The 16204-nt window shown below is 40.3% G+C and overlaps 1 protein-coding gene across 8 annotated transcripts in view; it reads right to left on the bottom strand.

Moving 5' to 3' along the window:
• The window catches only part of itsn1 (intersectin 1), a 178451-nt gene that overhangs the window by 61112 nt on the left and 101135 nt on the right, over positions 1–16204 (bottom strand). For 7 of the 8 annotated variants that reach the window (XM_033032421.1, XM_033032423.1, XM_033032419.1 and 4 more), the window contains 6 exons: positions 14122–14281; positions 11755–11960; positions 6874–6956; positions 4068–4121; positions 2258–2317; positions 534–700 (listed from right to left, as the gene is read on the bottom strand). In XM_033032421.1, the coding sequence (XP_032888312.1) occupies positions 534–700; positions 2258–2317; positions 4068–4121; positions 6874–6956; positions 11755–11960; positions 14122–14281 (730 nt within the window). The remainder of the gene's footprint in view (positions 1–533; positions 701–2257; positions 2318–4067; positions 4122–6873; positions 6957–11754; positions 11961–14121; positions 14282–16204) is intronic. The other variant, XM_033032424.1, reaches the window with a different exon arrangement.

Below are 16204 nucleotides of genomic sequence, written 5' to 3' on the forward strand. Positions count from 1 at the left end.
TCTTTGGAGTGTGGGAGGAAACCAGACCACCCAATGAAAACCCACGCGGTCACTGGGAGAATGTCCCAACTCCGTAGTCACGATCAGACCCAGGTCTCTGGCGCTGTAAGGCAGCAACTATGCCGCTGCGCAACTGCGCCGCCCCGAGATAAATTCACACGCCTTCTGCCACGACTCTTGGCAGTTATTGTGTCCCAGGCAGCTGACGTATGCTCTTCAGCAAATCCCGAACTTGTGAATCTACCATCTAAACACAAAAGGAACTAGCTTGTGAGGACACTTTCACTCCATTCTTCTGACAAAATGCACGCATGCTTATGCATTTGGTGTACTTCTGCCACATGGACTGCAGTAGTTCAAGGTGAAGTTTATGACCACCCTCTCTGGGACAATCGGGGAATTGATAATTAATGGTAGGTTTGTCAAAACAGCCTACACCTAATACACAAACTGATTTTCTCCACTGTTAATAAGGGGAATTGAAGGGAAGAGGTACAGAAGGGAAGGAAATGGAGTCAATGTAAATGATTCACCTCAGAATCCTTTGGTTTGACGTAGTTAGACGGGAAGACACCCACTTTTTCCCCGACAACACCCGACCACCAATCACCATCTTTCTTTGTCACAAGAATCACATCTCCTTGCTGATACGTTAAATCTCCAGGTTCATTACTTTCATATGTGTACATAGCAACAAATTCTGTACAAAAAAAGGAAAACAGCATGAATAAAGAGTGTGAACGTGCACATTAAAACTTGCATTGAAAGGAGGAACAAGTACTGGAATAATTCGACAGGGAGGTAAAACTAAGGACTTGAAAGTGATGGTTTTTACTTTAACAAGAGAATTAAACTAACATAAATAAAACCACCTTATTACGCAATTTACTATTTTTCCGTTGGTTCTGCAAGTTACCTGTAATTCTCCAAAGTTAACATAATTTAAATGGATATAATTTTAAAAAGCCCAATCAAAATATTTTGCAATTTCGTAGGACATTAACCTCCATGTTTCCCAGCATCATCTTAAATTAAGAACTGAAGTGTTAAATACATGACAGTATCAGAGTTTGGTCCTTCTCACACTATATAATCACAACTAATAAAGGCAACCTCACCACACACATTTGAAAATGAAACTGGTATTAATATGAATTTAATTCTCCTGGTTCCCTGTAAAGTATTGGGATTTAATTGCTAGAATTTGAAAAAATAAATAAATTTTAGTTTAAAAAAAGTTCCACGTAACTTCCCTGCAGTAATCAGACATCATTGTCTCTTAAGAGCATGTGTGTTATTTTAACCATTGGTGGCCTTTGAAATTGACAAGCCATTGCCTCTATTGACACATGTGCAATGATATCTATTAAACAGTGCAACATATAGCCTTTAGTATTTTTGGCTTCCCCTAACAAAAATAAACAAGGGGGAAAAAGAAATGTGTAACTTTTTAAAAAATAATATGAGTTTTTTTTGGAATGCTACTGAGGTGCTATAACAGAATTATCTGTTCTAATTTTCCAAAAGATACTAGATGATTGGCTAAAGTCATTATTAAATCAGTCTTTCAAGGAAATCTAGGTGAGCAGAGTTACATTGAGATAAGCATTACGCCTTTAACAAATGGCAAAATAAAAATCTCAACTTCAAAATTAGACATTGCTGCATCTGTATTATTGGCTGTCTGAACACGAGCCCAATGTACCATCAAATAACAAATATAAATGTGGCAACTGGGCAAGCGCTTTAGAAATCTGTGCATAATACTGCAGAAATGAGTAACGCTGTATTCTCCTTGGGAGTTAAAGCTGGCCAACTCCACTGTGGCGTCACCATTATGCACAACATTCTTCACAATCACTGGGTTGAAATGTTTCGGAATGCATGAGCAACGTTTTAAAAGCATGAGAAGATATAAAATTCATAAATTAAATGTGGCAGATTTCATGCAAATGCATTATTCTCACTATGCATAATTAAGCAGACTGAACTAATTAGTTATGAGTATATTTTGAAAATTCCAAATCATTCTGCCATCTAATGAGATAAGCTGATTTGGTACTTAGTTCTGAATTCAATTATATTTGCAGCGTTATTCACCATGTTGTATGATGAGCTCTGGAAGAATAGCCAGGGTGTTTCATCCACCACACAATATATATCTAGAGTGAATCAGTACCATAGCATTTAAAACCACACACACCGAATATTGCACAAGCTTAGAGATGTTTTATTTTTCACAAAGGTTTCCCGTTACCTTCTCCACAAGAAGCAGCAGAGAACATATCTGAAGCGCAAGGCACCCTCAAGTTGGAATCTGAATGAAGAACATCATGCTTTGATTGTATAACAAGATCCACGCAACACATCAAGCAGAAATGGCTTACATTTGTATTGTCAACAAGAATCAAATGATTTCTGTTGTCCTGCCCTTTGTCTGCCAATGGACTTGTGGTGATACAGCATTTAACTGCGGTATCTTTGAGCTTATGATTGGAAGTCAGAGTAGAGTTGGAAATGGGAAAGAGGGAAATTAAATAACAGTGGTTAAAAGTAAATCTGACGTTCTAAATCAAATGTTGGAAAAGCTGTATTTATACTTGACAGTCAGACAGGGGACAACAAGTTCAATCGCTAATGTAGGGCATGTGCTAGTTTAGGAAATAGAAAACTAGTATTCACATCTGAAACCCTACCTGCATGAGCACAAGGTTGCAGGATGAGCTAGTTGCAATGGTTTATATTGTCGAATTGCCTTCAAAGAACTCGTGACCAAGATTCAATATGACTATTCAGATAAGGACTATTGGCAATTCTAGTGTCTGTCTGCAAACATGGAAAGAGTTTCAGAAGAGGGAGACTCATGCCAAAATACCCAGAAACTGGATTGATCATAATTAAAATTGGTGACAGAAGGGAGGGAAGCGTTTTTTCAAAAAAGCATTTTCAGCTTTTTATGAAAAAAATGTTTCAAAGGTTAAGGATGACATTGTAACTAAACCTTCAAGTCTTCAGCTAGTGGTACAAGATTCAAATCTAATTCATTCCATTTTCTTCACAAATAATTTTGTTTTAAAATCTTGCAAACATAAAATCTGCAAGCAAATTTATTTATTTTTATATTAAAATTCCAAGAGCTTTAAATCGGGACATATTTTTGTAATTTTAATTTTAAACAGTGAGCACTTGGAAACTAAATGGCGCTGTGAATTATATTCATGTCTTGGACAAAGATTCCACCTATCCAGATTACAAAGAACGTGTCCACTCAATAAATGCCCGGGCTCAACAGACGACTTATAGGGAGAGGTTGGGCAGGCTAAGACTTTATTCCAAGGAACATAGGAGACTGGGAGGTGATCTGATAGAGTGTGAAATCATGAGAGGCAGAGATAGAGTGAATGCAGTCTTTTTCCCAGGTTTGTGGAATCAAGACTTAGAAGGTTTAAGGTGAGAGAGAAAAAAGTATTTCTAGCAATGCGAGAGTCTTGAACCAGAGGGGGGTGGCCTCAGAATAAAATGACGTACCTTCAGAATGGAGATGAGGAAGAATGTATTTAGCCAGAGGGTGGTGAATCTGTGGAATTCATTGCCACAGCTGGCAGTGGGGGACAAGACACTGGGTATTTTTAAGGCAGAGATTGACAAGTTCTTGAATCGGAAAGGTAAGGGTCGGCAGTGGTGGCGGACTTGAAATGGATGAGGGTGCTGTGTAGGCTGGGGGTGACATGGGCAGCTGGGCTGCAAGTGGCTGGAAAGCTGGCGTGAACCAGGGGTGACGTCGGCAGCCGCGATAACCAAAATCCATTATAAAGAGGCCGGTTAAAACGAGTATTTAAATAGAGTCCTGATGAGATTACTTTCTTCTTCAAAAACAGTTATAATTTCAAATATTTTTCAGTCTCCCATTCATACTTTAATATAATAGATACATTTTGAAAGCAGTGAGCTTCCTTCATGCAAAGCATCATAAATCCTTTGACTGGAACATTTTAATCAGGAACTAAAGGCATATCGAATGAAGTATTACTGGTGCATTAGAAGCGGCAGTGAGATAATAACTGTACCTTTCTTCGGGAGAGAGGGAGGTCGAGGCGGAGGAGCCTCCTCCCTGCACTGTGCTAGAGTGGACATCAGAAAACAAAGAAAGAACAGTACAGCATGATAAAGTAAAGTGACAACAATAGTCAAAGTGATGCACAGACATGAGCAAAATTAGCAACAACATGGAGCGACAGCAATTCAATGTTCCGGCTAACAATATTAAAAACAAGAGCAATTCTGCAGTAAACCCGAGATAGACACAAAAAGCTGGAGGGACAAGCAGCATCTCTGGAGAAAAGGAATGGATGACGTTTTGGGTCGAGACCCTTCTTCAGAAGAATTCAGATGCATTCCTTCTCTCCAGAGATGCTGCCTGTCCCGCTGAGTTACTCCAGCTTTTTGTGTCTCTCTTAGGTTTAAACTAGCATTTGCTGTTCCTTCTTACACATTGCAGTGAACCTGACTGAAAATAAATCAAAATACATCCCATGTATTAGAATCTGATACAAGGACAGTTAGCATAATGCTTTGAGAGCAATCTATAGTGACCAAGGAAGTTAAATTGTATTGTATTCTGTGTAAGGAACTTTCCATGATTCGATGTAAAAAAAAACTAAAATAAATTCAGGCAAAATAGTTGGAGACGTGATTTGAGACTGACACCACGTTTATCAGTGATCCATAAGAATCCACACATGGTTAAATCAATCTTTATTCCATTAAGCAAACAGGAACATTCAAACAGTTAACTGCTCGCGTCTGGCTTCGCTGGCGAGAGAGACAGAGAGAGAGAGAGAGAGAGAGAGAGAGCGAGCGAGTCTTTGTCTAGTACCGTAATACCATGTGAAGAGTGGCATGCACATATGTGTGGTGAAGGTTATAAATGGCACGAATTAATCAGGGTTAATCTACATTCTGTGGGCATTAAATTTTGTAGGTCATATGCCATGATGCTCTTAGTTACATTTCACGCTGTTAATTTAGCCTACAATAAAATTCAATTGATTAAAACTGTGAATCATCATATTTTAGTCTTTCTGAAATTATTTAAAAAACAATGTTTGACATTATGATCTTTCAAAATACAGTGAGCTTGCTTAATCATAAGATGCATTTTTTTCTGAGCAACCAGGTGTTTGACAAATTTCAAAAGCTTCAAAAACTAGTAGATTTGACAAACAAATAACTGAGAATTTCACACACAAGAGGTGCCTGACACAGGGGATGCATATCCTTCTCTGGTGGGACCCACTCAACTTCCCGAAGGCAAAGCTGAGGTTTGGCAGCAATTGAGACCAACCTTTTCAAATAGGTTGCAGACTGCTGTTTGAACATTGGTTTGCAGGTTTATTCATCACAAGGGAGAACGAGCTGAGTCACTCAATTATGTCTACACTGAATTAGTTACCAATAGTACTGATGAATACTGCACATTTGCCTCGTTTCATAGAAGGGAAAACTAAATCAGTGACCAAATTGAACTTACTGGGAAGTAGTCAGAGCATGAGTAATAAAAGTTCTAACGTTCTAATTAATCTTCAACACATAATAGATTAAACAAGATAATTAAAATCAAATGAGGCAAATAAACAAAAAGCAGCTTTAAATAAACAGATTGACTCAATAGGCTAAATATACTACACTGAGCGGAAGTAATAGAAATTAAATGAAGTCTGATAAAAGTAATTTGACATAAAAGTGCTAAGTGTTAAATAACTAATGCATAATGAATAAACACAGTATAAATATAATGTTGTGAAGGCAGTGCTTTGGAACTGCAGACTGTTGTATTTTTAGACTGTCATGCTTAACTTCCTTCAAATTATTAAATCCATTCTTTTTAAATGGTTCCTAAACTCACTTTGAGCAGATGCTTATGGAAGTATTAAGGATTTAGGCATTTAAATGTTAGTGCAAAATAGGATTTTGAATTTGAGAAGACCATTTACATCTTAAATTAAGCCTATAAGGAGGGAATAAAACAGACATTAAAAAGAATACTGTGTAATGGAGCCTACATGTTAAATTGCACTAGAATGAACACAAACTGTTTCTCAGATGGTAACCATTTCACACAACCTCGATCAATTTCTATGGTGTATTATTTAGGTCTGAATTGTGGTTACTTAATTACTTTCCACAACATTTAAATTAAAAACAGTGTTGGAAACAAACTTTGTGAGTTTCTGTCTGTCTTCGCAAAGAGGAAAAGATCACAGAAAAACCATGACCCCAGTTGTTCCAAATCAAATGTAGGATAGTTCTTGGTCTAGTTACTATTCTAGTTTTAAAATCAATGGCACATCAGCTTAACTTTTTGCTTAACTTCCACAAGCAAATTAAAAAAGTGTTGTACATATTTTTATTGGACAATCCAGTCAGCAACTGGCTACGTAAAACACGATCTTTTAAGTTTGAACATCATAGCAGTTACTTATTTGATAATAAAGGTCATGACAATAAAGTTATAAAGGTTCTGCTTTGTATTAACCCAACATGGAACGGAATATTTTGATCAGTTCCGATCTTATAAAGTTGCTTGAAAACCGGAGAATGTTTGAATACAGGTTTTTAATATTAATGTGAAATTAAGGAAATAATCATGGGCACTATTTTGGCATTTCCAGAAAAACCTTCTATATTTATGCAAATAATTTTTTGAAATTACAAACCCCTTAAAACCTGCGTTTAATTCAAACATTTAATTTATAAGAGGCAAGCATAGGTTCCAGCAATTACATACTTTAGTCTCATCTCATCACTAGGGGGTCTGCAAACTGAAACTGTAGTTAAACTGTACCATTCAGACTTTAAACTACATATACTTACCATCTCCCTGTGAAGCAATCACTTTTGATGGGGGGGTAGCCACTCTCTTCAAGATGGGTGGGCTTTCTGCAGCAGAATCCACACTTTGAGGATAAAAAAAACTCATCTTAGTAGTATATTTTCCACATCATCTTTGTTTGGGCTTCATTCTGAAGCTGCAGTGCCCTTAAATTGTAGCACTTCATTTGGAGTTCACAACTTTCATACAAAAATGTTTTAAACAGTCAGAGTGTCAATAATTCTTCCCACCAAATCCACGCGGACCATGCATACATTACATTTAATCCTACGATAATCTCATTGATTCTCTCCATATTCCCTTCGGATTTTATCACACACCTACGAGGAGCAATTTACAGTGGCCAATTAGACTATCAACCCACGTCTTCAGGTGCCCAATCAACTTTTGCTTTACAATTTAGCAAAGACTTAATCTAGATGTGACCAGTAGCATAAAGTCACTTAGTTGCGTTTATTGTCATGTGTACCGAGGTGCAGTGAAAAGCTTTTGTTACGTGCTAACCAGTCAGCAGAAAGACAATACATGATTACAATCGAGCCATCCACACGTACAGCCACGGGTACAGATACAGAATAAAGGGAATAATATTTAGAGCAAGATAAAGTCTAGTAAAGTCCGATTACAGAATGTCCGAGGGTTTCCAATAAGGTCGATAGTAGCTCAGGACTGCTCTCTAGTTGATATCCGTTCTGTTGTCTGATAACAGCTGGGGAAACCCGTCAACGAAGCTGGGTGTGTGTTTTCACACTTATATATCATTTGCCTGATGGGATAGGGCAGAAGAGGGAGGGACACGAGTAAGACTCATCCTTGATTGTGCTGGTAGCCTTGCCAAGGCAGTGTGAGCTGCAAATGAATACAATTGAAGGGAGGTTGGTTTGTGTGATGGTCTGGGCTGCGTCCACAATTCTCTGCAACGTATTGTTAACATAATGGACAATAGACAATAGGTGCAGGAGTAGGCCATTCGGCCCTTCGAGCCAGCACCGCCATTCAATGTGATCATGGCTGATCATCCCCAATCAGTACCCCGTTCCTGCCTTCTCCCCATATCCCCTGACTCCGCTATTTTTAAGAGCCCTATCTAGCTCTCTCTTGAAAGCATCCAGAGAACCTGCTTCCACCACCCTCTGAGGCAGAGAATTCCACAGACTCACCACTCTCTGTGAGAAAAAAAGTGTTTTCTCGTCTCCGTTCTAAATGGCTTACTCCTTATTCTTAAACTGTGGCCCCTGGTTCTGGACTCCACCAACATCGGGAACATGTTTCCTGTCTCTAGCGTGTCCAAACCCTTAACAATCTTAAATGTTTCAATGAGATACCCTCTCATCCATCTAAACTCTAGAGTGTACAAGCCCAGCTGCTCCATTCTGTCAGCATATGACAGTCCTGCCATCCCGGGAATTAAACTTTTAAACCTACACTGCACTCCCTCAATGTTCTTCCTCAAATTAGGGGACCAAAACTGCACACAATACTCCAGGTGTGGTCTCACAAGGGCTCTCTACAACTGCAGAAGGACCTCTTTGCTCCCATATTCGATTCCTCTTGTTATAAAGGCCAATATGCCATTCGCTTTCTTCATTGCCTGCTGCTTACTTTCATAGACTGATGAACAAGGACCCCCAGATCCCGTTGGACTTCCCCTTTTCCCAACTTGACGCCATTTAGATAATAATCTGCCTTCATGTGTTTGCTACCAAAGTGGATAACCTCACATTTATCCGCATTAAACTTCATCTGCCATCCCACTCCCCCAATCTGTCCAAGTCACTCTGCACTCTCATAGCATCCTCCTCACAGTTCACACTGCCACCCAGCTTTGTCTCATCGGCAAATTTGCTAATGTTACTTTGAATCCCTTCATCCAAATCATTGATGTATATTGTAAATAGCTGCGGTCCCAGCACCGAGCCTTGCGGTACCCCACTAGTTACTGCCTGCCATTCTGAAAGGGACCCGTTAATCCCTACTCTTTGTTTCCTGTCTGCCAACCACTTCTCTATCCATGTCAGCACTCTACCCCCAATACCATGTGCCCTAATTTTGTCCACTAATCTCCTACGTGGGACCTTACCAAATGCTTTCTGAAAGTCCAGGTACACTACATCCACTGACTCTCCCTTGTCCATTTTCCTAGTTTCATCTTCAAAAAACTCCAAAAGATTAGTCAAGCATGATTTCCCCTTCGTAAATCCATGCTGACTCGGACCGATCCTGTTACTGCTATCCAAATGTTTGGCTATCTCATATTTTATAATTGACTCCAGCATCTTCCCCACCACCGATATCAGGCTAACTGGTCTATAATTCCTTGTATTCTCTCTCCCGCCTTTCTGCAAAAGTGGGATAACATTAGCTACCCTCCAATCCACAGGAACTGATCCTGAGTCTCTAGAACACTACTGAATCAGAATGTTCACTTTAATAACTAAATATTTTCTACAAGTTTTAAAAATGCCGTAAAATACAAAATTGACTAATAATAAATAATGACAAAATCTAAGTAAATTTTTAATAATTAGAAATACTTCTATTCGCTCTTCTCTTGTACACATTTCCCATGTGCAATTTGCCTTCTCCTTTGGAGATTTATAGCCACAGTAATCTTGTTCAGAAAGCTGGGCAGGCTGCTCTCAAGCTGCTGTTAACAAACTCATCTGTATTTCTGTAATTTCCCTTCCCTGAAGTGAAATACAAAACCTTCAACACCTGCTCTTGAGCAAGACCAGATGGGCATTGTTTGTTCAGGTCAACCACAAGTTCTAATCCTACCAGTCCATGTTAAGAAATAATCATAGGTGCCATTTTGACATTTCCAGAACACACACAGATGTATAAAAATAATAATTTGTTTAATACCAGTCTAGAATTCCCCTCATTATTCAAGTGACATTCCAGATTTCTCAAGGAATCATCCAACATTTAGAAATCCAACACAAATTGAATTTTGATTTCAAGCAAAACATTTGCTTTCTTTTAGGATGGGCAAATCCAACGTTAGCCAAATCCTCCTCGTGCAAACTGGAGGAAAAGCATCTCTGTACACTGAACACTATTTGAAAATATTCACGTTCCAAGCACCTTCAAACTCTCAGGGTATTCAGGCACATTTTTTTTTTACAGTTTGCTTTCAGTTGTGTTCACAACGTCATTACTAATTAATAGTAATCCGTTCAAGTGAACACGAAGAAAAAATTAGGAACTTCAGTTACTGGTTGACAAAAAATGACGCAAAGCGCTGAAGTAACTCAGCAGGCCCGACAGCATTGCTTGAGTAGCATGACCATTGAATTCCCCCAATTGTAGCCAACTGCAAACCATCCCCTCCCCCATACCTCTCTCTGGACTCGCATCTACCCCACTCTTCCCCCCCCCCCCCCCCCTCCACCTGCATTCCTTCCTCCAGCTTCACAATCTTTCCCAATCTCCAATCCTTTTGTCTCACACCTTCTGGCGTTTCCTCTCTAGCCTTTGTCCAACCATCTGCATATCAAACCCACCCAACTCTGTATCAACTTTTTATCTGCCAGGGTTTTTCCCTGCTTCTCCTCTCAGTGTTCTTTCTCCCCCTTTACAATTAGCCTGAAGAAGGGTCTCAACCCAGAACAACATCCAACCATGTTCTTCAGAAATGCTGTCTCACCTGCTGAGTTTTTTGGCAACCAGTATCTGAAGTTCCTAGTTTTTTTCCTTCGTGTTCACTCGAATGGATTACTTTTAATTAGCACTGACATTGTGAACACAACTAAAAGCAAACTGCAAAAGAATTTGCCCGAATAACCAAGGAGTTTGAAGGTACTTGAATATTTTCAAACAGTGCTCAGCGTACACTGCCTAATGCAATTTGGTATTTTTAGTTTGTTCGTTGTTACCTACAGTCTGAGAAACATACAATCCTATCAGTGATTTCCTTCCAAGCTCTATCCATGGATTTATTCTCAATCTCAATTTGAAACAAGCTGTATTTTGTTATAAGAATTAAAAAGAATCCCCATAACCTTTAAAGAAAAATCCTTAACAGAAAAAAGGTTTGAGAAAATTAGCAAAATAATAAGAGTATTAGAAATATAAAAAACAGCTGATGGAACTTAGTGGGTCAGGAAGCTTCAGAGAAAGGAAGTGGACAGTCGATGCTCATGGGTCTTTACCCAAAACACTGACTATTAATTCCCTTCACAGATGCTGCCCGAGTACCTCCAGAAGCTTTCCCTTTCTACTACAGATTCCAGCTTCTGCAGTCAATTGTGTGTCCTTCTCCCAATATTAGCCAGACTTTTGGGGAAGAGGAAATATTGGTGCAGTGTCGAACACATCAATGTCGAACTCAAAGAAACATAGAAAATTGGTGCAGGAGTAGGCCATTCGGCCCTTCGAGCCTGCACCGCCATTCAATATGATCATGGCTGATCATCCAACTCAGTATCCTGTACCTGCCTTCTCTCCATACCCCCCTGATCCCTTTAGCCACAAGGGCCACATCTAACTCCCTCTTAAATATAGCCAATGAACTGGCCTCAACTACCTTCTGTGGCAGAGAATTCCAGAGATTCACCACTCTGTGTAAAAATGATTTCTCATCTCGGTCCTAAAAGACTTCCCCCTTATCCTTAAACTGTGACCCCTGGTTCTGGACTTCCCCAACATCGGGAATAATCTTCCTGCATCTAGCCTGTCCAACCCCTTAAGTATTTTGTAGGTTTCTATAAGATCCCCCCTCAATCTTCTAAATTCTAGCGAGTACAAGCCAAGTCTATCCAGTCTTTCTTCATATGAAAGTCCTGACAGGAATCAGTCTGGTGAGGGGCCAAGGTAGCAAAATAAAATTGTCATTGGAAGTGTTTAAAAAAAAAACATACCTGATAGATTTCCTCACGGGTCCCGAAATGAGTTTCACGTAGGATTTGGGGAACCAGCCCTTTTGTCCATGAACTTCTCCAAACCACCACATATCCTGTTGTTCTAGAACAGTGATTATGTCATTTTTGTTGAAGTTGAGGTGATTGTCCTTCTTTGCCCTCCAAGGATATAAAGCTTGGGCTTGAAGCCCTTCAACCTTCTCCCCCTGCCAAATAAATAATGTCATTAAGATGGAAAGAGTTCAGAATAGACCCATCACTCAGGATACCGGGACTTGAATTATAAAGGAGAAGGGCTGGGACATTGTTTTCTCTCTGGAGTATAGGAGACTGTGGGGTAACTTCATGGTCAACACTCGTGTTTCCAGGCAGAATCAGATCATACAAAACCATGAGTGGCATCGATAAGGTGAACAAACAGTCGTTCCGCCTACCCTCCCAAGAGTTGAGGAGTCCACAACCAGGGGGCACAGGTTTAAGCTGAGATTTAAGGGAGACCAGAGGGCCCATTTCTTGATACAGAGGGTGATGGCTAGGTGAAACGGACTGCCAGCCAGAGATGCAGAGGCAGGTAAATCCATTTGATAAATCCATGCTGACTTTGCCCTGTCGTCACTTTCTTAATATAAGGCTCTAGCACTTTCATCACTACCGATAATATTCAACTGGTCTAGACTTTAGAGATAGACAAACCCTCCAGTCCACGAAGTCTGCGCCGACCAGCAATCCCTGTACACCAGCACTATATTATGCACTAGCGAAGATTTACACTTTTACAGCAGCCAATTAACCTACAAACCTGTACATCTTTGTAGTGTGGGATGAAACCGGAGCGCCCAGAGAAAACCCACGCAGGTCACAGGAAGAACCTACAAACTCCGTACAGACAGCACCCGTAGTCAGGATCTCTGGCACTGTGAGGCAGCATTTCTACTACTGTGCCACTGTATCGCCCTTTTAAAAAAATATCTTAAGACTCTGGTTGATAGCTCCCCGTTTTGTCTCTCGGTCCTTCGTTAAGTAATGGGGTCACAACTGCTGCCATCCATGTTGTGATAACTGCTGGTGACTGGAATTTTGGAAGCTAACTTTCAGTGTATCCATCACCTGCTTTAACCCCACACAATGGGGGTCATTAGGTACTCAGGATTTATTGCCTTCCGGTCTCTTAGTTCTCCAATAACTTTTTAAAAGCAATGATAATTTCTATGATCATCAAGTTTACTTTCTTTGCTGTATCGTCACTAAATTTAATTCCTCCCATTCATGACGGAAAGGAACATGTTAACTTATATATTTATTTTAATATAATTACATATATTTATATAATTATTACATAATGATAATATTGTCCCTTTTGAATATCTACACTCGCTCTTAGTTTGGTATTGGATATCCTCTTTGACTACTTATTCCAATTTCCTTTGCAGTATGAACTTCTTGGCATTCCTCACCTAATTTGGAAATTTCCCCAATCCTGAGGCTTACTCCATTTTTGCAGCATCATCCATCTTTCTCTTTGATCTAATACTACCTCCAACTTTCTCTGGTTCCTATATCTAGGTGTTTTTTTCCTGTTTGAAATTTTGCCTTAAAGGAGACATCTTATTTGGAACCCAAGTAATAATCCTTCTGTCGTGCCTAACCTGCTGAGCATTTCATCAAATGTTCGTTCACCTTAGCTTTGCTTTCAGTTCTTAATAAAGAACAAAATAGCAATGAACTGAAATCAAATTATACACGGTCAATTTATAGTCCAGTCGCCCATAACACCACTTGCCCCTGGGATGAATTTCAGCCCAACATGCAGGGTAAATCAAGAGTGATAATACACAAAACAAACCCCCACCAAACTATGTTAAGATGCAAGGTCAGCCAGGGCTCAGGGGAGGGAGAAGTGCCCTGGGCGAGAAAGGGGAGGGAACAATCCCCTCAATTACCTCCCCCATGAACCCGCTCCGTCCTCCCCCCTTGAGCCCTGATTGACCTCGCACCTATCTATCCCCTCCCTGCACGCCTAAATAATCCGCACCTCGTCAATCCTCTAAGTACACAATTTTCAGCTCCCTAATCCGTGAGTGTGTGTGTGCGTGCGCGCGCATCTCTGGCATTTGTCCAACCATCTGCCTATCAACCCCCCCCCCCCCGTCTAAGTTCACCTACGACTTGCCATGCTCTGTCCTGTCCATCCACTCTTCCAGCTTTCTTTCTGCACACCTCTGCATTCAATCTGAAGAAGGGTCCCCAACCTGAAAATCACCTATCCATGTTCTCCAAGATGCTGCCTGACTCAAGCTTACTGGTAACTGATTAACTCCAGCATTTTGTGGGTCTTTCTTTAAGTTAACAGTTGCATTTATTACCCACCTGGCCTAACACAGGCGATGGAGATGATCCAGACACGGTAGCGGGGGTGAATGCCGATCTCTGACGTGGCTGACCCGCACTAGGAACAGTGAGTGAAGGCTGTGCTGCCCAAGCATCCCAGTTGTCGTTCTCCGGTTTCTCAGTGGCTGTAGTGGGCCAACTGAACAAAAGGAAGTACACAAATTTAACAGCAGCTTTGTTATTCAATCTTTTTACAGGTTGAAACACAACCCCATTCTCCTGCCTTGTCTCCATAACCTTTGACACCTTTACCAATCCCACACTCTCCCACTACTGGAAACATCCTCTCCACATCCACTCCATCCACACCTTTCCGGGTAGAAACTAAAGAACTTCAGATGCTGATTTACAAAAAGGACAAAGTGGAGGAGTAACTTAGTGGGTCAGGTAACATCTTTGATAGGTGACGTCCTCAAGTCAGAACCCTGCCCAGAATGTCATCTATCCATGTTCTCCAGAGATGCTGCCTGACCCGCTGAGTTATTCTAATACGTTGTGTCCCTTTTTTTTTTTAAATCAAATTGGTGAGACAGTTTAGCAGCAGCGAAAGTCATGCTGAATATTCCTTACCAATGATCGCCTTTCCAAATGTTGGTATATCCAGTTCCTCAAAATCCCCTTGATTAACTTTCCGTCCACTAACTTTAAGGTCACCAGCCTGTAGTCCGCTTAAGCCCCTGTCCCACAGTACGAGGTAATTCGCGAGTTCTCCCGAGTTTTCCCGATTCGAACTCGGAGAATGTCCGTAGCGGGTCCGTAGGAATTCGTGGATGTCTCTTAGCGGCTCGTACGAGTAAGAAGTAACAATTTTTTTCATCACAAGTATTTTTTTACTTGTGGACATTGTTTACAGGGATGACAAAACTTCACGAATTTACCGGATGTCCCGAGTACTTACCGAACATTATGAGCCACTACGTGACATCCACGAACTCCTACGGACTCACTACGGACATTCTCCGAGTTCGAATCAGGGAAAAACGCGGGAGAACTCGTGAATTACCTCGTACATTGGGACAGGGGCTTGAGTATGTACTTGCAGCCCTTAAGTATAGGTACAAGTACAGTATTGTAAATGGTTTGATTGTAATCACGCATTGTCTTTCTGCTGACTGGATAGCAGGCAACAAAGGTTTTTCACTGTACCCCAGTACACGTGACAATAAACTAAACTGAAACAATATTTATTAGCAACTCTCCAGACTTCTGTTGCCTCACTCACAGCTTTAATCCTTGGCAAGAATCAATGTGGGTTACTCTGACAGAAAATATGACTTTACCGTCATACGTGTTTTTTTTTATCCCCATGAATCTCTTTTGTAGCAGAATTATAAAGTTAAATGCAGGACTATTTTGCAGAGGAATGTAATTTTTTTTTTAAAGCCAAAGAAATTTTGAACGGTCATGTGCCTGACCTATACAGGGCACAGCAGACCATTTAGCCTCTCCATTGATTATCAAGATGAAGTCTGATCTGTGATCCAAATCCTTACAGTTGTCTTTTCTCATTATTCATTAACCTCTTTGGTTAACAATATCTCACTCACAAAAATTAAATGACCCGACTTCTATTGGTGTAGAAGCATTTCCTAACTCAACTCCCACAAGCACTGTTTGTTTATTTAAACAAGACTAAGCACCTTTATTCTCAGCTCTCCAGCAGTGAAAATACAGAGAAAATTATTGATTAGCCTCAGCAATTTTGAAATCCCACTCAAATCCTTTCATCAACCCCAATCAACAGGAATATAACAGAATCTCTCCTTGACATTTCACTACTGGAACCTCAGCATTTACAATTACAAGCAAACTATATTCGCAATCAAAAAATATTATTACAGATATTAAAGGAGGTACATTTCCCATATCAGAAATCATAAGATCACCGACACAGGAGAGCATTGGGCCATTTCACCCATCGAGTCTGCCCCGCCAATCGATCATGGCTGATCTATTTTTCTCGATCAACCCCATTCTCTTGCCTTCTGCCCGTAAACTTAGATGCCCTTCCTCCTATTAATCTGAGACTTTCCCACAACTGAAAACATCCTCTCCACATCCA

This window comes from Amblyraja radiata, chromosome 14, assembly GCF_010909765.2.
Source record: "Amblyraja radiata isolate CabotCenter1 chromosome 14, sAmbRad1.1.pri, whole genome shotgun sequence".
NCBI lineage: Eukaryota > Metazoa > Chordata > Chondrichthyes > Rajiformes > Rajidae > Amblyraja > Amblyraja radiata.